We start from the raw sequence: 23513 nt of genomic DNA, 5'->3' as shown, positions 1-23513 counted from the left end.
CACACCAAACTCCTCACAGACAGTCACCTGGAGCGGGACTTGAACGCACAACCTACAGGTCCCTGGAGATGTGTGACTGTAACACTACCTGCTGTGCCACCATGCTGCCCTGATAAAAAAAACTGAATCTGACAAAAAGTATTCCAAATGTAAAAGTCTCCCTTTTCTTAGTATGTGCCCCATGTGCCCCACAACTAAGAAGCTCAAATGTTAGGAACTGCTGCTCAATTTAAAGTGTAACAAAATATTTAAATAAGAAGGCAGAGCATGATACAGTGCAGCTAACACAAACATGACCAATCCATTTAAAACCAGTCCAAAAACAAGTCTTCACTTTGTTGTCCATATAAGTTAGAACTGAAAGGTCTAATAAAAAGCTAACTAAAAATGACAATGTAATCAGAGACTTAAGTTGAATATTTGACTAATGTTCTCACTGTCAGTCTCATAATAAAATGAAAATTCAATAAAATTCAAAAACATTTTAAACAGCATGGCACAAATAAGGAAAATGTAACCGTAAAGTTTATTTTCTTGCCACTGCATTCTTTCTTCTTCAGCATTTAACACTTTAATAACTGCATTAGATTGCATAATGTTTCTTCATGACTTTGGTCATGAAGAATTGCTTTGAAAGGCTGGTCAGAGAATTTACCACTTAACTGCTGGACCCCATGGAGCCACAAGTTTGCACATTGCCCTAAGCACTCATTATGCCATCTCATAGCTGCTACACACATATCTGACCCACCTGTACACTAAGAGAGCTAATTATGTTACAATGTACTTTGTTGACTACAGCTCAGCATTTAACATGATTATTCCCTTCAAACACACCACTAAGTTGAAAGATCTGGGACTTCACTCATCCCTATTTCTCCAACATCCCGATGAACAGACCACAGCAAGTGCAGGTAAACCACATCAAGTGCGGGCAAACATGTCTCACCCACTCTCACCCTCAACAATGCAGCCCCTAGGGTTGTGTACTCACTGGATGTGTGGGCACTTTAAGCTCTACCACCATCATTAAGTTTGCTGACGAATTTATTTCTCATCTATATTTCATATTTATTTTTTATATATAGTGCTTCTTGGGGGAAAGTGGGACCTTGAGTATTCAATTTTGTTCCACCTCATGTACCACATGTTGGGAATGACAAAGTCTACTTGAATACTTGAATGGCTTTTCTCATTGTTGGGCCAGGGAAGGGCTTTCACTTTCTGAAGACAAACACAGGGAAGGAGTTTCTTCCCACAAGCTGACTGGGCTCTGAAGATACACTAAGACCTGGATATCTGTACATTTAACTGCCTCATGCATAATGTTTCACATTCACTATACATATTTTGCACTACACATTGTACTATTCACGTTTACATTGCACACCTGTAGTTGGATATCCTATTTTTCCTAGTTATATTATCTCTGTAAATGACTATCTTATTTTTAGTGCTGTCAAAATTACGCAAGTGAAAGCAAGCTGGAATTTAACATGTTTTTTTTTAATTAGTCATTTTACAACATTTGGGCACAACTTTCTCCCAAAATTCACTTATTTTACAGAGCCTAGTAATGTATTAGTGGTTATATCTAGCTTTGTAAACAAAGAGTCGCTAATGTTGATTTCAGAAGGTAGGTTACATTTTATGTATGCAATATTGCATGTATGATCTTTAGTAAATATCATAACTAACTCTCACTCTTCCATTTCTCTCTCTCTCTCTCTCTCTTTCTCATTCTCTCTTTCTCTCTCCCTCCCTCACACATACAAAAAGAGAGCTCTTGCTATATCTTTTACCTTGTTCACGTTTGAGTCATGATGTGCATTGCAGCATTACATTTCTCTATTAAATTTTCTGCTTGATGCTAAAGCTCTCCCTGAAACATTTATTCACCAAATTGAGATTTTAATAAAAAGAATATCAAAACTACATATATATTAAAATAATAAAAAAAGATTTTCTTTACCCAGTTGATCATGCTTATCACACTTCACATTTATATCCCTTTATATAACATTTATATAACTATTTTTGTGATTATTGTTTAATTGAGACCCTAGTGATATAAAAATAATTGCATTGTGTTGACCTTAGACTGATTCTATTATTTCATATTTAAATATACATTATTATAAACTTCAGTCTTTAGAAGGGACAATGTGATTAATCCCAATTAATCAAACAATGTTGTGTGTGATTAGTTAACACTTTAATCGATATACAGGCCTACATATTTTGTTTAAAATATCTAATCTATGTTTCTAAATCTATATATTTACTCTTATAAATTTTTAATTTCATGACATTTTTTATGTTTATTTGACCTGTTTCATGAGAGTGAGCAGTCACAAAAGCATTTCACTAGTTGTACTGTGTATGACGATGTGATGTGATTTGATTTGAACTTATCAACCAACTCATCAAAGCAGGGCTTTAACTCAACTTCTTAATGCGCTAAAAAAATTAAAATGCAAAATACATTTTATTTTACTTTTACCATTTGAATTTTGCCACCTTTTAGCCTCAGTACAGTTGGTAAATGAATGATTTGAATTTACATTTTAATTCTGAGAAGTGCATAAAAATATTTAGATTAAAATCTAATGTTACACTGCCATATTATTTGTTGCATTTTCATTTTCATATTGAGACTGATGTGCCTGATATATGTATACACACACACACAAACATCTGATGAGTTTGAGTGTACATATAACTTCAGTGTAAGTCACTAAATTTAAGTTTAACTTACCAGCCCATGGAGCCAGAACACCTTTTTGAGCTTGTGTGTGAGAGACACATTAATATATCAGATTATTAATATTAATCTCATAGCAACATACCTATCTCCTGCCACATCCAACTGACAGCTATTAAACTATTGATTTCATATTGTTGGCTTTAAAGGGTGATCACAGTAGCAGAAGGACACTATATTCCAACAGATATTTCTGTCTGTTGACTCAGTACTTTAAAGACTTCTTGCCATTTAAAAAAATGAATCTTGCATAGTGCACCATTAACTGTCTACCAATTTTAGAGCAAAAATAAGTATAGAAAACAAGAAAAGAAAGAAACAATAAAAGACACAACAATAATTCAGAAGATTTGGACATGGCCACAGAGGAAACAGAAAATGAGATTTAGCACCAAGAACGACGTGGGGCTGGACAATGACCCTTCTGTAGGAAGCACTTTGATGGACGTATATAAATGGCATTGAAAAAGGAAGGAAAGTCACATAGCAGACATCACAGGAGATAAGTTTTCTTCTGTTTTACTACTCTCTTAAAGCATGCAATTTAAGAGAGAGAATTCTGTTGGATATTTTCTCAAGTGAGGGTCACATGTACTATAAGTGATACACAGTATATCTGTGGTGTGACGGGTTTAGGTTTTTCCCCTCACTGATGGGGGAGGTTAATTGGGCTCCCAGATACCTGTGCAACGGTACCTAATTTGTGGATGTGCCTGAAATGAGGGCCTAAATTGACTCCTCCACTTGGGTGGTATCTCTTTGTGTATTAATCCAGCTACCAAAGCAGTGATTGGCTACAGAGTATCTGGATTGGTGACTGGATACATATCTGTATAGCACTGGTAGTTCAGTGTTATATATCTTAGCATGTTTAAAGTAGCATTGCACAAATTGACCAGGTGTTTGCCAAAAATAAGATAAGTATAACATGTCTCAGCTGTGGTAGCTGACCACAGCAGCCTGCTTCTGGGACAATCTCTGCAACTCCTCCCTGATGGCCTTGATGAGGGAGGCAGAGGACTGAGGGGATGGAGAGGATTCCTCTGGGGCAGCGTAGCTAGGTGTAGAAGGTTCCAAGTGGGCTTGTGGGATGAGAGGGTCTCTTAGAGATGTTCTGGGCATCTGGAATACAGAAGATGAGGAGTACTCGGGGAATGACAGGATCTGCTGGAAAGAGACACTATATGAAATTTTACACAATGAAGTATGAATAAATGTTTCACATTTTCTCAGTGCACAGTGTTTACCAATACATACAGAGAACATAAAGAAGAAAACATCTGAAAATGTTTTAAAGTAGTATGAGAACACCTAACCAAATGTTTAGGAAATATTTAAAGGCATCATAAACTCAATCATGAAACAAAGCAATAACGATAATATAGGTATTACGACAGAGCTTCTCCATGGGTCAGGGTGTTTTTTGAAAGAAAAAAAACAACAATATGAATTTTATTAATATTTCGATTTTTACTCTTTAGAAATGCAAATATATATATATATATATATTTTTGTTCTTTCACAATATGCAAACTAACTGCTCAGATGCTTGAAGTGAAATTTTACTGGTATTCACAAAAAAATGAGCATGAAAAACTGCCAAAAGTATGACTCTGTACATAAGGACTCTACTTGACTCCTTTTAAGCCATATTTCAGCAGTCCCATATAAGAAATTATTCTGTCTCTATGACATTACAGGTTAAGGATTACAGCCACAAAGCTGGTTAGGCAACACAATTCTGAATTTGCAGTGAAAGAGACACTATTCACCCTCACAGGTCAGAAGAGCCTTACAATCATTTTGAAGCCAAGTCATTTTAAGGTAAAAATATACTACATTAACAATCTAGTTCTATTAACAATCTAGAGGAAGAAACCGTTTTTTTCAGTGCAATAAGTGTTTAATAAGACATTATATTATCATATTATATTATTACGGACATAAGAATAAGTATTAGGCATGAGGTTTTCAGAGGTAAATGTTGAGTTGAAAAAAGGGAATTCAAACATTTGCCACCAAGAGCTTCCAAGGGCCCTTCCATTCAGATGAATAGAATGATCCGGTTGGACAGCAATCATCCAGCACACAGACTGTTCTCCATACTGCCATCAGGCAGGAGACTTCACAGCATGTAGGCCAGACCTAACCAGCTAATGAACAGCTTCTATCCACAGGTCATCAGACTTCTGAATAAGCCGTGAAACTGTGAGTTTGTGCAACTCCCCCAACACAGCTTCATGCCACTTTATATTTCAGTCACTTTAATCTACATTTAAATTTACTTTATCTTTAGTATATTAGTACATAGTATGAAAGCCTACACTCCACTGTCTCTGATTATTTTGTGTATATTCTGTGTATATTTAGTGTATATAAGTTGTGTATATGTAATATATTTATGGTTATTTAGTATATTTAGTATGTATATTAATACTACCCAACTGGAAAATGATTCATGTGCCTCACCACAAGTATTTCAATGCATAAATCTCCAACATCTTGTGCAAATGATAAATAAACTTGAAATTTGAGCATGGAAAAAAATGGAAGGCTATTGGTCTGAAGCTGTGTGTTTTAGGATCCTCAGGTATGACCATGCAGATTTTGGTAGGCATAGCCTAAAAACTGAACAAGTTACAACAGTTTAAACTACATCTTCTCCATGAAAATAAATAGGAAAACCAGAGAGAATAAGCAAGTGTAGCCGGAGAATGGATAAATATTTCCAAATGCTGTATACAAGCACAATTTTGGGACAGATATGTCAGGGTTGGAACTGTGCTGATATTTTGAAAACTGTAGAAAATATGTACTGTAGAGGCATATTATTGCCATTAAATGTTCAAATTTAAATGTACTTTTAAAAGTAAAACTGTCCAATTGTGCGCCCCAAATCTACATTACATTGTCTTCTCCACAAGACGTGGTAAATATTATATGCTTTTATTACAGTAATGCACATATGAAAATAATGGTAAAAATTTAACATATAATTTTGCAAATTAATAAATAATTATAGAACTAATAATGGTACATTTCCCATTATATAATCAGTAGTAAACTCTTCATTAGCTGTTACTAAGCATTAACTATTACTCAGTAAATGATTAATTTACTAGGCATTAGTAATTAAGTGAACTGGTAATTAATAAGTTAGTTCATATCTTAATTTTTCATCTGTTTACTCACTGCTACGTACTCCTTTGTTAATAAATTAGTAATTATGTTCATTCATGTAAAGAAATAACATAATTTACTAGGAGCGGCACAGAGTGGCAACAGAGTGGCAACATTTTCACACAGTCCCAGTTTTACTAGTACTAGGTTGCACCACCAATCCTTACGCTGTGTTAGGGCTGGGGAGTATATCAATATATTAAAGTATATCAGGATAGAGCAGAGCGGGATATGGAGTGAAGCTATATCGCTTATATTGACATTTGAAGTTTTTGTAATTGGTCCAAGTCTAAATCTTGTACAGAGCCATTTTTTCTTTCAGTATGAGTCTGTGCTCTGCTCACAGCCCAGCCCCCACCCACATTCTCTCTCTCTCTCTCTGTCTGTCTCTCACACACACACACAAACAATGGAGGTGAGTAACACAGAGCGTGAAGAGGACTTAGTCTTTAAAAAGAAGAACAGCGGGTCGGTTATAGGGAAATGGTTTGGATTTTACTGGTCAGATGAGGAGCATAAACAGGACTATCTGGAGGCAATGCTGAAAGGAGGTGGTATCAAAATGCAGGAGTACTACCTGCCTATTTCAGTACTTACAACAGCAGCACAAACTTTTGTACGAAGCTGTTAAACTCCGAGGTGCTGCTGCTACTGTTCTGAAGCATTTATGTCCCAAGTTCAAACTGTGAAGGTTTCTTATTGCAATTTGAACTTTATTTTCAATAATTGAACTGTGCTCCCCAACCAGAATTCATTTAAATAATTTTCATGAGATCATTCCTTATAGGAGAAGCATTACAGCAGGCTGATAAAATGCTGAGAGAAAGAGCCCTGGAACTAACAGTGGAGAGGTTTAGGAAGCTCCTTTGAGCAAGATTCTCCCAGGCTGCTCCAGAAGATCCAGAGCCCCGGCTTTGTTTTTTGCTTGAGGTGCACATGGCTATGCTTTGTTTTTGTCCCGGTCTTCTCTTTAGCTCTGCCCTAGCCCCGCCTTGTAATCAGTGACTCCACTTGTGTTTCATTTGTTGCCCTGCCCTCTCATTTTCCTTCCCTGGTGTTTCTTGTCTGTGTTCTTGTATATAAGTCTATATATAATTCAGTGGCTTTTCAGTTTGGTAAATTATAGATTGTCACAGGCATTCAATTCACCTTTTTTCTTTATTTTTGTCTTGAAATGACACTCCGTCAGGAAAGTCTATACACCTCCCCGCATACACAACGTGCATAGGGTTGGCAACTTTCTGAAATCAAAATAAGGACCTGAGGGGCCAAGGGAACAGTATGCATTTGTAAGTCCTTTTCGACTGTAGTAAATCAGATGAAACATTTTTGTTGTCAGACATTTATTAAGCCAAATGTCATCAGTACCCTTTTTGAACAAAGGCAAAGCAGAATCTGTCCATGTATTTTGCAACTACTGTATTACCAGTTTAACATAACTATTCTTTTAATTGCAATAAGATTTCAATGGAAATAATCTTATTGGTCTAAGTTTCTAAAAGAAAGTCTACCACCATGTACTACAGCATCCTGTGTCCACTGATGAAAGACTACAGGACGACCAGTACAGCAACAGGTGAGCTACTGTCTCTGACTTTACATCTACATGGTGGACCAGTGAGGTAGGTGTGTCTAACAGAGCTGACAGTGAGTGGACACAGTGTTCAAAACTCCAGTGGCACTGCTGTGTCTGATCTACTCGTACCTGTGCAACATACAGTAACTCACCGCCACCACAGTGTCACTGCATTCCGATAATAATCCACCATCCAAATCATACATGCTCTGTGGGGATCCTGACCATTAGGAATGGTCAGAGGGGGCAAACAAAGCATGCAGAGCAAGAGATGGACTACAGTCTCTAATTGTAGACCAGATTGCTCCTGTCTGGTCAGTGGAGCTGAGAGAATGGACAGTGAATGTAGTCATGAGGGACTCATAATATTATGGATGATGGTCTTAAGCAGTGTAAGCCAGAGTTACACACAATAATACACACAATTATTTAATGTGAATTTCTTTTAGTTGTGTGGGGCTATGGATACTAAACTTACAGTCTCATGGTTGACTCCTGGCCTGGAGACCTCTTCATCTGAGCGGTACTGGGTCCAGCTGGATCCTAAAGGTCCAGACAAACTACGGCCCAGGTACACACCAATCTGATTTGACAAGCCCACTTGTGTCAGCTGATGTAATTGTGCACCTACACACACACACACACACAAAAAAACAAACAAACAAACAGTTGGGAAAGTTGCTGAAAAACCATAGTTATCCACAAAGAATATAAAGTGTACTTAAACTGTGAAGGTACCTGTGCTGCCCCCTACTGGTCGAGGTCTGGAGGTGGATGGTAGGTCTTCTCCATACTGCCTGCTGCTGGAATACCCTGGATCTGAATGCAGCTCCCCTGTTACCAGATATCTAGAACCCAAAACTTGCCTAATATTACACCCATCCATTAAAAAAATTCAAGCATGCAGGCTGTCAGCAAATCAACACAAAAAAATAATACATTCTCTATGTCCTTAAGTATTGTGAGACCTTGATAAGAAACTTTTGAAATCCCCTCAATCTGCTCACCTCTGTTGCAAGCCCTGGACAGACGTAGGGGACATTCCTAATTCAGCATACCTCTACAAAGGATACAGTTCAAATAACATGACAAAAGAAAAACAAAACTCAAATGTAATAAAAAAAATGTATAAACTAAACAGAAATATGGCCTACATATTGATGTTCTAATACTCACAGCAGAGAATGGGCTGTGTGCAGGTGCTACTGGATAGGATGAAGACGCCCATTGGCGGAGAGCGCGAGGTGGTGGACTGGATTGTTCAACAGTGCTGACTCCTCCTACTCCAGTAATCACTGTAACCCCAGCGAGTGTCAGAGGAGCAGAGCTCCTCTGTGAGGATGGTGAAACCAGAGCAAAGGCATCATCCAGTAATGTGTGCATTTGCTGGCGTGCCTCTTCAATGGATGGCTGTGGTGTGATGTAACTGGGTGGAGCTGGGGCCGGTCCAGGAGGTGGAGACCCTGGGTCAACAAACACCTCATCAGTAGGGGAAGGGCTACCAGCATCTGGGGGCTGATCTGCATCTGACTGGAGAAAGAAAAAAAACATGTAATATCAACACATGCTATTTAGAGTAGCTACACTCTAAGACTATTTTTTAATTAACATCTGAAATGTGTTGATTTGATAACAGTCCTGCTTAAACTGAACACGTTTTTCCAAATTATAAAAATAACACGCTTCAATTCTGATATGCAGGTGCTGGTCATAACATTAGAATATCATGAAAAAGTAGATTTATTTCAGTAATTCCATTCAAACTTGTATATTATATTCATTCATCACACAGAGACTGATATATTTCAAGTGTTTATTTCTTTTAATTCGATTATAACTGACAACCAATGAAAAAACCCTAAATTCAGTATCTCAGAAAATTAGAATATTGTGAAAAGGTTCAATATTGAAGACACCTGGTGCACACTTTAATCAGCAAATTAACTCAAAACACCTGCAAAGGCCTTTAAATGGTCTCTCAGTCTAATTCTGTAGGCTCCACAATCATGGGGAAGACTGCTGATTTGACAGTTGTCCAAAAGTCGACCATTGACTCCTTACACAAGCAGGGCAAGACACAAAAGGTAATTGCTAAAGAGGCTGGCTTTTCACAGAACTCTGTGTCCAAGCTCATTAATAGAGAGGTGAAGGGAAGCATTCCTTGTGTCAAGTCACTCTTGGACACGAGACAGCATCAGAAGTGTCTCACCTGGGCTAAAGACAAAAATGACTGGACTGCTGCTGAGTGGTCCAAAGTTATGTTCTCTGATGAAAGTAAATTTTGCATTTCCTTTGGAAATCAAGGTCCCAGATTCTGGAGGAAGACACGAGAGGCACAGAATCCACATTGCTTGAGGTCCCATGTAAAGTTTCCACAGTCAGTTATGGTTTGGGGTGCCATGTCATCTGCTGGTGTTGGTCCATTGTTGTTTTCTGAGGTCCAAGGTCAACGCATCCGTCTACCAGGAAGTTTTAGAGCACTTCATGTTTCCGGCTGCTGACCAACTTTATGGAGATGCAGATTTAATTTTCCAACCGGACTTGGCACTTACACAGTGCCAAAGCTACCAGTACCTGGTTTAAGGACCTGATATGCCTGTTCTTAATTGGCCAGCAAACTCACCTGACCTTAACCTCAAAGAAAATCTATGGGGTATTTTGAAGAGGAAGATGTAATACGCCAGACCCAACAATGCAGAAGAGCTGAAGGCCACTATTAGAGCAACCTGGGCTCTCATAACACCTGAGCAGTGCCACAGACTGATCGACTCCTTGCCATGCTGCATTGTATTGTATTATATTATTATTGTATAGTATTGAGTGCTGTACATGTTCATAATGTCATTCGGCCAGCATTTATAAAAATTCTTTTTTTGTATTGGTCTTAAGTAATATTCAAATTTTCTGAGATACTGAATTTAGGGATTTCATTATTTGTCAGTTATAACTGTTATAACTGTTCAAAAGTGGCTTGACAGCAGGAATGCGACGCTGAAACCCATGTCTTGCATACGTCTGTGTGGTGGTGGTTCTTGAAACACTGACTCCAGCTGCAGTCCAGTCTTTGTGAATCTCCCCCACATTTTTGAATGGGTTTTGTTTCTCAATCCTCTCCAGGGTGTGATTATCTCTATCGCTTGTACACTTTTTTCTACAACATCTTTTCCTTCCCTTCTCCTCTCTATTAATGTGCTTGGACACAGAGTTCTGTGAACAGCCATTTAGCAATGACCTTTTTTGTCTTGCTCTGCTTGTGTAAGGTGTCAATGGTCGTCTTTTGGACAACTGTGAAGTCAGCAGTCTAGCCCATGATTGTGGAGCCTACAGAACTAGACTGAGAGACTGTAACAAGCGAATGGGCGTTTTCATGCAAATTATCAGCCAATAATCCTCCACTAGCAGCTGCCGAATTACCATAGTGTTAACATATGAATGGCAGAACGCGTCTATGGGCGGAACAAAAAAGCTTGTGCCTCAAAAATGTGCCGGTTGTTGTTTACGCTTCTCTCACAAGAATATAAATATATATATTGTTTCATCCTATATATAGTTGGAAAGTAGACCCTTCAAGGTTTCCGAGGTATGTTGTATTTTTTTTTTAGGATAAAAGCTCGCAGAGTTATATACGTGTTTATGTGGAATTTCAATTTTATCCCGCCGACGGCATAGCCGATCTCAGAGGGTTAAAGGCCTTTGCAGGTGTTTTGAGTTAATTATCTGATTAGAGTTTGGCACCAGGTGTCTTCAATATTGAACCTTTTTACAATATTCTAATTTTCTCAGATAATGTATTTGGGGTTTTCATTAGTTGTCAGTTATAAATAAACTTTTTCATGATATTCTAATTTTATGACCAGCACCTGTAGGTGCGAATGATGGGTCAGTGCCAGATTTTGATGACACATCACATTATGCAAATTAGTCAAAAAGTGTTAGAATGTGAAAGTGAGAATAAGAAACTGGGGAGAGAAATAATAATAAAAAAATAATGCAATTTTTGAGCATTTTTAAACTCTTTCATCAAAACACAAATTTGTTAACTGAAATGTGTGGTTTTACCATGTAAGCTGCATTGTTGACTCCTGGGTACTTCCTGAATGTAGCATCCCCTTCAGTAATAAGGTAGTCTTTGTCAGTCAGACTATCATTACCACTCAAATTGTGCCTCTGTAGTTGTCTGGGAGAACGCCTACCTCTGTAACTACAAACACATATCCACACTTTCACTATAATCAAACTGGAGTTTATATAAACACACACACACACACACACATTAAGAATCTTTTAAAGCATTACACTGACCTTTTTTGAGGCTCTCCACTGGATGATGCTGATTTTACACCAGGATGCAGAATTTTATGTATCTGCTCCTGGGCATGCTGGTACATCTGCTGCTGCTCTGAGCTGTCCCCAAACGTTGCCATAATGTCCTCCATGGAGGGAAACTCATAGTGGCCTTTTCTTTTAGCCCGTAGCCGTATCTTATTACGGTGGTGTTCTATCTCAGACTTGTGCCTTAGAGCAACCTGAAACTTAAATACATATAGAAAAAAAAGACAAACCATGTGAGTTGATTGATGTATGAAGTCTACATACTGCATGTACATCTAAAAGACTCTGTGAAAATGTTTTTCTCACATCAGTGTTAATTTTGGCTGCATCAGGCACCTGTTCAGTGAGAGTGGGGCTTAGGGCCTGATTATGAGAAAGTGGTGGGCTTGGCATGGGCTGCATGGCAATTAGCTGGATTTTATTAGATACTCGTCGTGTTCCGTCAGATGAACCTCGAGACAGGCGGTCCACATGCTCAAATATGGAAGAGGAAGACAATTGTTCCTCCACTCCACTACTTGATGTCGCACCTAATTAAAAAAAAAACAAGTCAAAAGAAATGCAACATTCTAGTAAGACTGGATGAATATTTATGATGTAATGCAAGCTAAGAAAACAGATTACCAAGTTTGTTCTTTGCTGTGATTCAAAAACAAACGTGAACATATTGTGATGAAAAAAGAAAGAAAAAACACAAGTGAGATTCAGAGCATAAATTAAGAAAGAATGTAATTATGCTCTTATACATCATGGTAAAAATCTAACATTTTAAATGTAGGTATGTGTATTCAGGTTGTGTATACTTTACCATGCTTGCTCTTGCGATGGTGAGGTTTGCAGTCACTGGGTGTAACTGCAGGTCTGGTGCTTTCCTCTACAGACTCTCTGCCACTAGATGCCTCACTGCCCAATGAGTCACCATCTGAGGGGGACAATCTGAAACATATGCATAAGTTTTACAACACATGCCTTTTCAGAAATCTCACAGGCTTGTGATCATAAATTATATAGATCAGCACTGCATTGTTTATACACTCCTTTTATCAGTTCCAATTAAGATACACAGCAAATTCACCAATGTTTAATCAACATTATTACTGGTAAATTTACATTTAGCACTAGTCAACACTCTCAGTGTTAATTTAACACTAATAGAATTGATTTAATACTGGTGAATTTGCTGTGTACAGGTGCATGTTGCAGGTCTACAGTTACAAAATGTATATTGTAATGCATAATTTGCTAGGCCTTCTTACATCTTTTTATGATCAGGAACTCCAAAGTCAGCAGGTATAATTTGGGTGGCGGTTCCTGTACAGCATTGCAGTTATACTGACCTGGACACCATGTGGTGTGGGGACACCATGGGGACAATTGATCATGATCACTACTGTCTGACCAGCCAAATATCAGCACTGATGAAGCTCCTGTGATGCTCAGGAGCTTTGCTGTGACTCACAGGTGAAGTTTTTTTCTGGAAGCCAAGGAGGAGCTGCTGGAATGCAGTGCGTGAGGAGAGAGGTACTACTAGGCTAAACGCTAATAAATGCCAGCTACCCCCTTTAGTCACTCTTTCAACCAAAAGTCTGAGGTGGCATTATATCCCCCAAGAAAAGGATATCCAGAAGATGGATTAGATTAACACTGGTGGAATGATATTTAACCCTGCACAGGAGCCCCTGTGAACTGTATGGGCTACCTGGACTTCAGAGCATCTGATGGTGGTTTTCCTCATCCTGTTTACCATGAATATCAATCCTGCTTATCTTTGCTGAGTGGAGAGGAGAGACACTGGCAACCAAGAGTCTGAACTGTACATTGTTTAGATGCAACTGCTACTTGCAAGCACCTTCTTGGTTTTTAGAGACTGGAATTGTTTATGCTTAGCTTATAATATAATTCATTTTACTGCTGATATAACTTCGTGAATGTCCCCAATCTGGGACTATTAAATGACTTAATGTTTAGTTCAGCAGTGACAGTGAAGCAGCACTCCTTTGTCTTATCCACTCACATCAGCCTAGCTGGCACCAAAACATTACCACTAGTGTCAGTGCAGAGTTGAGAATGATCCACCACCCAAATTATATCTGTTCCTTGGTGTGAGGCAACAGGGTGAAAGGGGGGCTAACAAAGTCTGTAAAACAAAATATGGACTATAACCATAAAATGCATGTAAACTGTAAAAGGAATAATCCGTGCAGCAAAAGAGGTGGTTTTAATGTTATGTCTGGTCAGTATAAACACTTGTTAAACACATATTCATGCACAAAACACACCCCCACTCTCTATCAGTAGGATACCTGCCCCTCCGTCGAGCATGTGATGCCTGGGTGGATGAACTCTTGGATTTGGGCGTGTTCAATTCCCCCCCATCAGAGGGTGTGGTCTCTTTGACAGGCTGTGGTAAAGACGCAGGCTCCTGGATCACCATGATATCATCTTTACTGTGCTGCCCAAGATGAAGCTTGGCAAAATCGAAACCTTTCACACTTGGAGCCTGAAGCTAAACATGAAAAAGTATGACAACTAAATTAGTAAGTCAACCTAAGTAGTCTACTCAAGTTAAAAAAAACCCTTAGCTGAGTGGAGGAGAACGAACACAGACATGTATCTACTCTACATTAAATTTGTCAAGTGGCCCACTTATACAAACACGCAAAACACAAACACACACACACACACACACACACACACACACAAGCTCATGCCGACAAATGACCAACCAGACCTTCTGTCTTTGCTGAATGGTGCTCATGGCATCTGGCTGGAACTCCAGTTTCTCTGAGCGACACAGCTTCCAGTACAGTATGATGATGATGAGGATGACAACCACTACAGGGACAACAACCCCAACGATCAGCCACACATTACTGGGTTGCATTTCAGAAGGGGGAAGTGACAGTTTCTCCACCGCTGACAACACACACACACACATACAATCAGTAATCCCTTATTCCCATATAAAACAGATATAGTAATACTACAAATAATTCTAAAAGATATCCATGGGAGTTTTATAGCATGTTGAAAAACAGCATTTGTAGGGATCTGTGACAATATGTGTCATACACGTTAATGCTACCGTAATCATAAATTCAGTTTGATTTCTTTCTATAATTTCAAGGTCTGTTCATACAAAAACTTTTTTTTTTCATCGTTTACAAGGTAGTTCGTCTATCACCATATAAGTAATGCTGTGTATTAGAGGTCACGTGACATTTGTGCAAATCATGATTACTGAATTGTTTCAGTGACATAATCTGTTAAACCTGAGCAAAGTGCTGCACCAGTAAAAAGCAAGTGTAAATACATCTTTTAAGTACTTTTAAAAATGTAAAATGAGATGTGAAACAAGGATTATGAAATTAATTGAATCATGAACTAAATGAAACATTAGAACCCTACTATATGCATAATATTTATGGGTGTAGAGTATATTTCATATGTGGTATATTGTGTATAAGGCTTACGTGTGGCCAACAGTCCATGCACACTGTAGCCCATCACAATGGCTGCCCTTTGCAAGTTAAGTCTGTTGAGCAGAGCAGCAGTGGTCTGAGCAGACAGTCTTTCTCCTGACCCAGCCTCAACAAAATACACCAATTCCAGAGGGTTATCTAATCCATCCAACTTTGAAGCTCGCACAATCTAAAATCAACACACACACACACACACACACACACACACAAATACACAGAAAAATGATATAGTTCTGCATACAGCACCCTCCACAACTACTGCCACCCCTGGTGAAGATGTGTTAAAAGCAGTGGTGAACAAACTAAACAAACCATGTACTTGAGTAAAAAAAATATATATTAAAAATAAAATATTACTCCAGTAAAAGTCCTCATTGCAGATCTACACTTGAGTAAAAGTATATACCTTCAAAGGTACTTAAATATCGAAAGTAAACGTACCATGACGTATTATAGCTGTAATGTCCTATTTTAATTCTTGTAACAAGATTCGTGCTTAACACATTGTAGGTGAAAAGACTGTAGTGTCACTCTTGGTTCCCCAGTCTTTTAATAGAATGTCATTAATTAGACACTGAACACAGCAGAAATGGCCAAAGATTAAATACAATAATGTTATATCAACTATTACATACACCCAAAGTGCTGCCCCTTCTGAACCAACAGAGGTCACTATCTCCTGATATTAAGCCCAATTTATGCTTCTGTGTTGAACCTATGCCGAAGTGTGGCCTGATGTGCACTTCTCCAGAAATGTAACTCATCGCAGAAAAAAACGACTGACTGGTCTGCAGTTGGACGAACATGGTTCAAGCAGTCCAAATATATAAACTCCTCTACACTACACTCCCTAAAAAGTGCACTTTAAAGGTTTGTAAAAAACAAATCCCCCATAGTGCCTTTAACGTTTACAACACAATACTGAAATTGGTAGGGAGTGGAAGGGAAGGGGCGGTTCCGTACACTCCTCCAAAAGTTACATAGTGCAGTTTCTGAGCCAACAGTAGCAACAACAGAGGCTCTATTCCCCCAGGTACAGGTCAGTGAAGGATCACAGTGAATTTGAAGCTGTAATTTTAAAATAATAATATTACATACTGTTCCTTTAAGCTCTGTCTTGTCTAAATAGTTGCAGAGTATAGTGTGAGCTAGTTCTGCAATTCTTAGACACCTGTTTTCCTAAACAGGCTATGTTTTAGTGTTTCTGACTTTTTGCCTGATACTCTTATAGTCTTTTGGAATTGTTTATCTCTCTGTACTGATTTTTGGGTTTTGGAATATTTCTTCTGGTTGCGTTTTGCATATTGTGTTTCATAATTCTCCAACTGTGATTTGTGACATCTACAGATCTGTATATGATGTATTTGGATGAATAGTAGTTAGAGATAACTCAAATATTAAATGGTCCAAATCATTTTGTTAACTCATAATGCTTCTAAGTGATTACTTACAGTCTCAAAAACGTTGCCTTTGGTATTAGTTTTACCTGTTCCACAATTATTGGAACTCCTAACAATTCCTAGAAAATAAATGTAATTGAAGCATTTCTGTCATTTCTACTGTAGTTTTTAAAGGTGATCTGAGTATCTAGGAACCTTTAATTAGCAATTCATCACTTCCTGTTTCCGTGAGGTGACAAACACCGTGAGCAGGATGGTAAGAGATAAGGGTGTAGGAGGGAGTTTGATATTGGGAGGGACATATATGCTGTGTCAAAAACCTACCCCATACCCAAAATAATAGCTATAAATAGGTAGTAAATTTATTTTACAGTAATATAATATTTATAATAATATATTTTATTTATTAATAAAAGATATGTAATGATGCTGAACAGCATTTGATTAACATTAACGTTAGACAGTGAGGCTGTGTCCCAAACAACACACTATGGAACTTTACATTCTACACTACAAAGAGCACTGCTAACAGTGGTATTATTTTTTTAGACACTATTCAGTGCAGCAGTATGCAGTTTGGGACACAGCCAGAAACTAACGTTAACTTCTGCATGTTTAGAGTGGTTTCTCACAGCATGAACACAGCTAATATTAATGTTCCCTAACTCTCAAATCCTCCTGAGTTTCCCTAACAAGACGTTATATACAAGCCACTTTCATAACTGTAATTATCCGTCTGTTGGGCTCTCATTACTGACCTCAAGCTCAGGGCTGGTAAAAACTAACTGTATAAAGCAGACTCTGACGGTGAATCGGAGGCCAGTTAATGTTTGGAGCAGCTTTATATTTGAACAGATGCCTTAAAGAAGGCTGAAAGACCCACATTGTCTGACTCACTGCCAAAATGTGTTAAACTCTGTGGCGCTTCCAAATAAATGTTTGTGAAAATAAAATATTTTTTTTCTTTGTGGTATAATATTTTGGGGGAGCAAATGCCGCTGTATCTAACTAAATAATGACCCTAAACCCTAAATGACCCTGTGGCCAAATCTACACAAAAATGGTTCACAAGGCACAAAATCAAGTTCTTCCCATGGCCATCTTAGTCCCCAGACCTCAACCCAATTGAAAACCTATGGTGAGCTGAAGAGGAGAGTGCATAGGAGAAGACCCAGGATTCTGGACGATTTAGTATTCTGCCATCTCTCTGTATTCTCTCATCGTATGAAATGTTATAGGAGTAGATTAAGGGCTGCCTTGTTGGCAAAAGGGGGTCATACAAAGTATTAACATCATGGGTGCCAATAATTGTGGAACACATGATTTCATGTAAAATAAATACATCTTAATGTGGGAATTTTTTTGTCAACTTTCTTCACTGTAACCTGAAAGTGTCATTACAGCATGCAAACCAAAATGTACAAATAAAACAAAGAGGAAAGTCTCACAATCAAGCAATTCTAGAGTTTTGAAGAGAATACTGAATTTATTCTTATATTATTATGAGGTCATATAGATGTATGTAATGCTATACCTCTTGTGGCAAACAATTTTCAAAATCCCCAGTTTTTAAATTTTGTTCTAGTTTGGATTGAATATTGTTTGTCTCATTACCATGGTTACTTGGGAACCAAATAGTGTACACCTGATGCACAGCCCTGTAGATTCACATCACTGATATTATGGAGACTGCAGATTTGCATACCTGTGGATTATTCACTTACTCGGGACACCCTTCTCTGTGCTGCAACCCTGAGACAGTTTACATGCAAAAGTAATTACAAAGTTAATGCCTTTCCATGTTGTGGTTTTGTGTCTGGCTTCTCAATCCCCACCTTGGGTCACTGTCTGGGAGGAGTTTGGCGTGTTTGTGTCTGTGTTATGTCTGGGTTTGTGAAATACCTGCACACTGTTGTTGCCGATGGTGGTGGCCCGCCTCCAGCGTCGGCCACTGGCAAGTTCAAGTCCCTCACCCACTAAGACAGCCAATCGTCTCTCCATCTTAGCCTGGAACGTCCTCTCATTTACACGCTGTTCTAACACACCCAGTAACACTACAAAAATATACAGCATACATATCACACACAGATGATATCAGGGTACAAACACAGATAAAATTAAAATTCCCTAAAATGATACAAAGACACAGAAACAAATCCACACAAATAAAAAATGATAAATATATTTGAGAAATAATAATCCTCAATACATATTGTGAGAAAGGACAGTTTAAGGCACATAGGAGGATTGGATTTCTCTGTTGGGCATCAGTCAGAATGTAGTCCAGAAGGAGAGATAGATAACAGCAGTCTATACTGAGTTCTTGTTAATACATCACAGTCATACACTACACTTCAGGGGATTAATTTCAATACATTTTCACAATTTGGAGTGATTTTAGTGTCAACAGGATTTGAATTTGAATTTGAATTTTACAACTTGAATTCATTTGCCTTCTAAAGTTATATTTGATGTTTTGAATTTGTATTCTGTAAAGCTGAATATACATATATATTAATTCAGTTTCAAATGCAGAAAAAAAAAGTTTTCAAGTTAAGATTCAAGTTTCATACACTACATCTGGGGACTAGGGAAAAGCAATCAATTGTATCTTCACCACTGAAAAGAACTCACCACTGGAATGAGACGACGTGGTAGTTCTTTACCATTCTTTACCACCATTCTTTACACAAAATGGTTACACACCAGTCCCTGTAAAATGTTTTGTGCTAAACTAATGGTACCCAGCTGTCATTCATTCACTCATTCAATCAATTTTTGTCTTTAACTGATTATCAAGTTTAAGTTAGCAGTGGGTCCGGATCCTACCCGCAATCACTGGGCACAAGGCACACCCTGAAGGGGATGTCAGTACATCACAGAGTGATACACAGTCATACAGGGGTTGGACAATGAAACTGAAACACCTGGTTTTAGACCACAATAATTTATTAGTATGGTGTAGGGCCTCCTTTTGCGGCCAATACAGCGTCATTTCGTCTTGGGAATGACATATACAAGTCCTGCACAGTGGTCAGAGGGATTTTAAGCCATTCTTCTTGCAGGATAGTGGCCAGGTCACTATGTGATGCTGGTGAAGGAAAACGTTTCCTGACTCGCTCCTCCAAAACACCCCAAAGTGGCTCAATAATCTTTACATCTGGTGACTGTGCAGGCCATGGGAGATGTTCAACTTCACTTTCATGTTCATCAAACCAATATTTCACCAGTCTTGCTGTGTGTATCGGTGCATTGTCATCCTGATACACAGCACCGCCTTCAGGATACAATGTTTGCACATTGGATGCACATGGTCCTCTAGAATGGTTCGGTACTCCTTAGCAGCCAATCTAGCACAAGTATTGGGCCCAAACCATCACTGATCCACCCCCATGCTTCACTTTGAGCATGCAACAGTCTGGGTGGTATGCTTCTGTCCACCAAACAGTAAAGGTGGACTCATCAGAGAATAATACATGTTTCAAATTGCCCACAGCCCAAGATTTGTGATCCTTGCACCATTGAAACCGTTTGGCATTGGCATTGGCATGAGTAACTAAGGTTTGGCTATAGCAGCCCGGCCGTGTATATTGACCCTGCGGAGCTCCCGATGGACAGTTCTGGTGGAAACAGGAGAGTTGAGGTGCACATTTAATTCTGCCGTGATTTGAGCAGCCGTGGTTTTACGTTTTTTGGAAACGATTCAGGTTAGCTCCCGAACATCCCTTTCAGACAGCTTCCTCTTGCGTCTACAGTTCTTCTTGGTGGTATGCTGACATTACCCTGGATACCGTGGCTCTTGATACATCACAAAGACTTGCTGTCTTGGTCACAGATGCACCAGCAAGACGTGCACCAACAATTTGTCCTCTTTTGAGCTCTGGTATGTCACCCATAACGTTGTGTGCATTGCAATATTTTGAGCAAAACTGTGCTCTTACCCTGCTAATTGAACCTTCACACTCTGCTCTTACTGGTGCAATGTGCAATAAATGAAGATTGGCCACCAGGCTGGTCCAATTTAGCCATGAAACCTCCCACACTAAAATGAGAGGTATTTCAGTTTCATTGTCCAACCCCTGTATATTCACACTTATAGACAATTTGAGTAGCCAATTTGTCTAACGATGTGTGATTTGGACCATGGAAGGAAACTGGTGCATCGGGAGGAAACCCAATCGGACATGCTCTGTCCTCACAGACACCCAGAGCATGTCTCAAATCCACAACCCCAGGACCCTGGAACTGTGTAACATTGGCACTAACAGTTGTGCCATTGTGCTGTCCTTGTCTGCTGCTTCAAGTTTTAAAAAGAATTCCATCCATCCATTATCTGTAACCGTTTACCCAGTTCAGGGTCACGGTGGGTCCAGAGCCTACCTGGAATCATTGGGCGCAAGGCGGGAATACACCCTGGAGGGGGCAAAATCAGAATTCCAAGGGTGTTAAAATCAGTGCTGCCAACTTAATGACTTTGTTGCTATATTTAGTGAATATTCAGACCCCTCTATCCACTCTTGTTTAAAAAGTGACTAGCAACAAATTTAGCTACTTTTTCTGATGTTCTTGGAGACTTTCACAGACTTGGACATAAAAGTACATATCGCTCTGCATTTACTGTCCTCAATGAGCAGCAGTTGCTGCTGTGAGCCCCTCCCTGTCCCAAAGCACTCAAGAGGTGGTCAGTCTCCAAGTAGTTGCAGTCAGAGCAGAGATGAGACCCACAACTACTCCACAACGACAAAGCCACAGATGATCCTGCCCTGGCTTACAAAGAGGGATGTAAATATTTCTTCAGTGTGACACCAAAATAAATTACTGCATTTGACACACAGTCTCAGTTGGATGATGTTACTGTGAGACAGCACACTGTGTGCACATTAGGTTTGAAACTGGACCAAATTTAAGAAGAATAAATAAATAAATAAATAAAAAAAACCTAAGTAACTCAGTGTGCCAGTATGTCTCTCTTAATGTCACTTGGACATAGAGCTAGCAATTCTACCCCACATAAGCCTTTTGAAATTGGGACACTAAACAAATTGTAAATAAAAACTGAATGCAATGATGTGGAGATGGCAAATGCCAATATTTTATTCGCAATAGAACATAGATGACAGATCAAAAGTTTAATCTGAGTAAATGTAACATTTTAAAGGAAAAATGTGTGATTTGTGTTCTATTCTGAATATAATATTAGATGTTGGCACCTTGACATCACTGCATTCAGTTTTTATTCACAATTTGTTTAGTGTCCCAACTTTTTTGGAATCCGGTTTGTAATACATATTTTCTATAGCCTTTGATAAGTTATTGTTTAGTTAATTTACAGTGTAGGTTAGGAGTGTTTAACCTTTTAAACATTTCTGATTGCTAGGTGTGAACTCGAGCAGCTTGTACAATAGGAAGGGATGGGTAGGGCATATTTTCCACTCAAAGGTTAGGTGGACTGCAATATTATTTTATCTTTATCATATCTTATCAGATGAAGATTTTGTCAACTTTATTACATCAGAGATTAAACAATTTTTGCAATTAACCAAACCCCTCGTATGTCCTCCTTAATGGTGTTGGAGTCACTAAAGGCATATATACAGGGTCAAGTCATTTCATACTGTGCTAATATAAAACCACACTCCTCAAAGTGTTGACAGATGAAATGATAGAGACTTTCACCCTCTGCAGAAACTACAAAAAAAAAATGCATGTTATTACAAACTGAATGTCCTTTCGACACGGCAGGTGAAGAATCTTATTTCTAAAAAAATCCAGAGTAGTTACGAACATGGGGAGAAAGTGTGTCATCAGTTACAGCAAAAAAAAAAAACAACTGCTAACCAAACTATACTCACAATTAAGGACGAGGGTTTTTTCTTTGTTCCATTCCATTCCACCTTTAGTTCTGTCCTAGCCATGCCCACCTTGTCATCAGTGTCCCCACCAGTGTCTCCTTTGCTGCCCTGCCTTCTTGTTATCTCTCCTAGTGGCTCCTGCAGTCGCTTCTGCTCCTGTGTTGGCGGCTCTTCCAGCCACTTCTGTTCCTGTGACTGTGGCTCCTGCTGCTCCAGCTCCAGTGTCGCTGACTTCCGGCCTCTGATGTTCGTGAGTCAGCCCCAAGGACTTCGAGCCTGACTCCCAGAACTGTGCCCAGGCTGTCCTCTTGGACTATGCCACAGATTGTTATCAGTCCTGAGAACTCACTATGTTTGTTTTTGTACCTGCATCTGTTCCTGTTTTGGTTCCTGTATCAGTCTGTGTCCCTCTGCCTGTTTCTAGTTTAGTGTCAGTCCCTGTTCTTGTCACTGGTTTTGTGTCTTTCCCAGTTAATGTCATGGTCCCTGTTCCTTTGCCCAGTCCTGTCCCATCTCTGTTCCAGTCATCTGTCCAGTCCTCTGTTCCATCTCAGTATCTGTCCAATGTGCAGTCCCCTTTTCAGTCTCTTTATTGTCCAGTGTCCAGCCCCATGTTTTGTCTACCATTGGCCCCCTTTGTCAGTAGCCTGTCCAGCCTCCTGTCCTGTGTCAAGTCTTGTCTCCACTCACATCTAATGCATTACCTCCTGTTATACCTAATGTCTCTGCTCCCATTCTGTCTCAGGTTCAATCTCTGTCCGAGTCTCCTTTTCTTGCCTCTGCCCTGTCCTAAGTCCAGTCTACTGTCTCTGCTCCTGTCTTTTCTCCAGTCCAGTCTCCTGTCTCTGTACCTGTCTTGTCCTCAGTCCAGTCTCCTTGTCTTAGCTAAGGTCCAGTCTGCTATGACCGCTCATGTCATGTCTTGTG

General features: G+C 39.1%; 1 protein-coding gene across 8 annotated transcripts in view; it reads right to left on the bottom strand.

Moving 5' to 3' along the window:
- Positions 1–2051: 2051 nt before the first annotated feature.
- si:dkeyp-27e10.3 (UPF0606 protein KIAA1549) overlaps positions 2052–23513 on the bottom strand; it is a 146114-nt gene continuing 124652 nt past the window's right edge. For 4 of the 8 annotated variants that reach the window (XM_066668541.1, XM_066668540.1, XM_066668539.1 and 1 more), the window contains 14 exons: positions 18637–18788; positions 15326–15503; positions 14584–14768; positions 14156–14358; positions 12661–12788; positions 12477–12491; positions 12159–12382; positions 11823–12052; positions 11580–11721; positions 8697–9050; positions 8528–8580; positions 8259–8368; positions 7999–8147; positions 2052–3931 (listed from right to left, as the gene is read on the bottom strand). In XM_066668541.1, coding sequence (XP_066524638.1) covers positions 3698–3931; positions 7999–8147; positions 8259–8368; positions 8528–8580; positions 8697–9050; positions 11580–11721; positions 11823–12052; positions 12159–12382; positions 12477–12491; positions 12661–12788; positions 14156–14358; positions 14584–14768; positions 15326–15503; positions 18637–18788 — 2357 coding nt within the window. In that variant the 3' untranslated portion in view covers positions 2052–3697. The remainder of the gene's footprint in view (positions 3932–7998; positions 8148–8258; positions 8369–8527; positions 8581–8696; positions 9051–11579; positions 11722–11822; positions 12053–12158; positions 12383–12476; positions 12492–12660; positions 12789–14155; positions 14359–14583; positions 14769–15325; positions 15504–18636; positions 18789–23513) is intronic. The other 4 variants (XM_066668542.1, XM_066668545.1, XM_066668544.1 and 1 more) reach the window with 4 other exon arrangements.

Source organism: Hoplias malabaricus, chromosome 4 (genome assembly GCF_029633855.1).
Source record: "Hoplias malabaricus isolate fHopMal1 chromosome 4, fHopMal1.hap1, whole genome shotgun sequence".
NCBI classification, from domain to species: Eukaryota; Metazoa; Chordata; class Actinopteri; order Characiformes; family Erythrinidae; genus Hoplias; species Hoplias malabaricus.
Note: the sequence above shows the minus strand (reverse complement) of the source record. Positions and strands in the feature narration are given on the sequence as shown.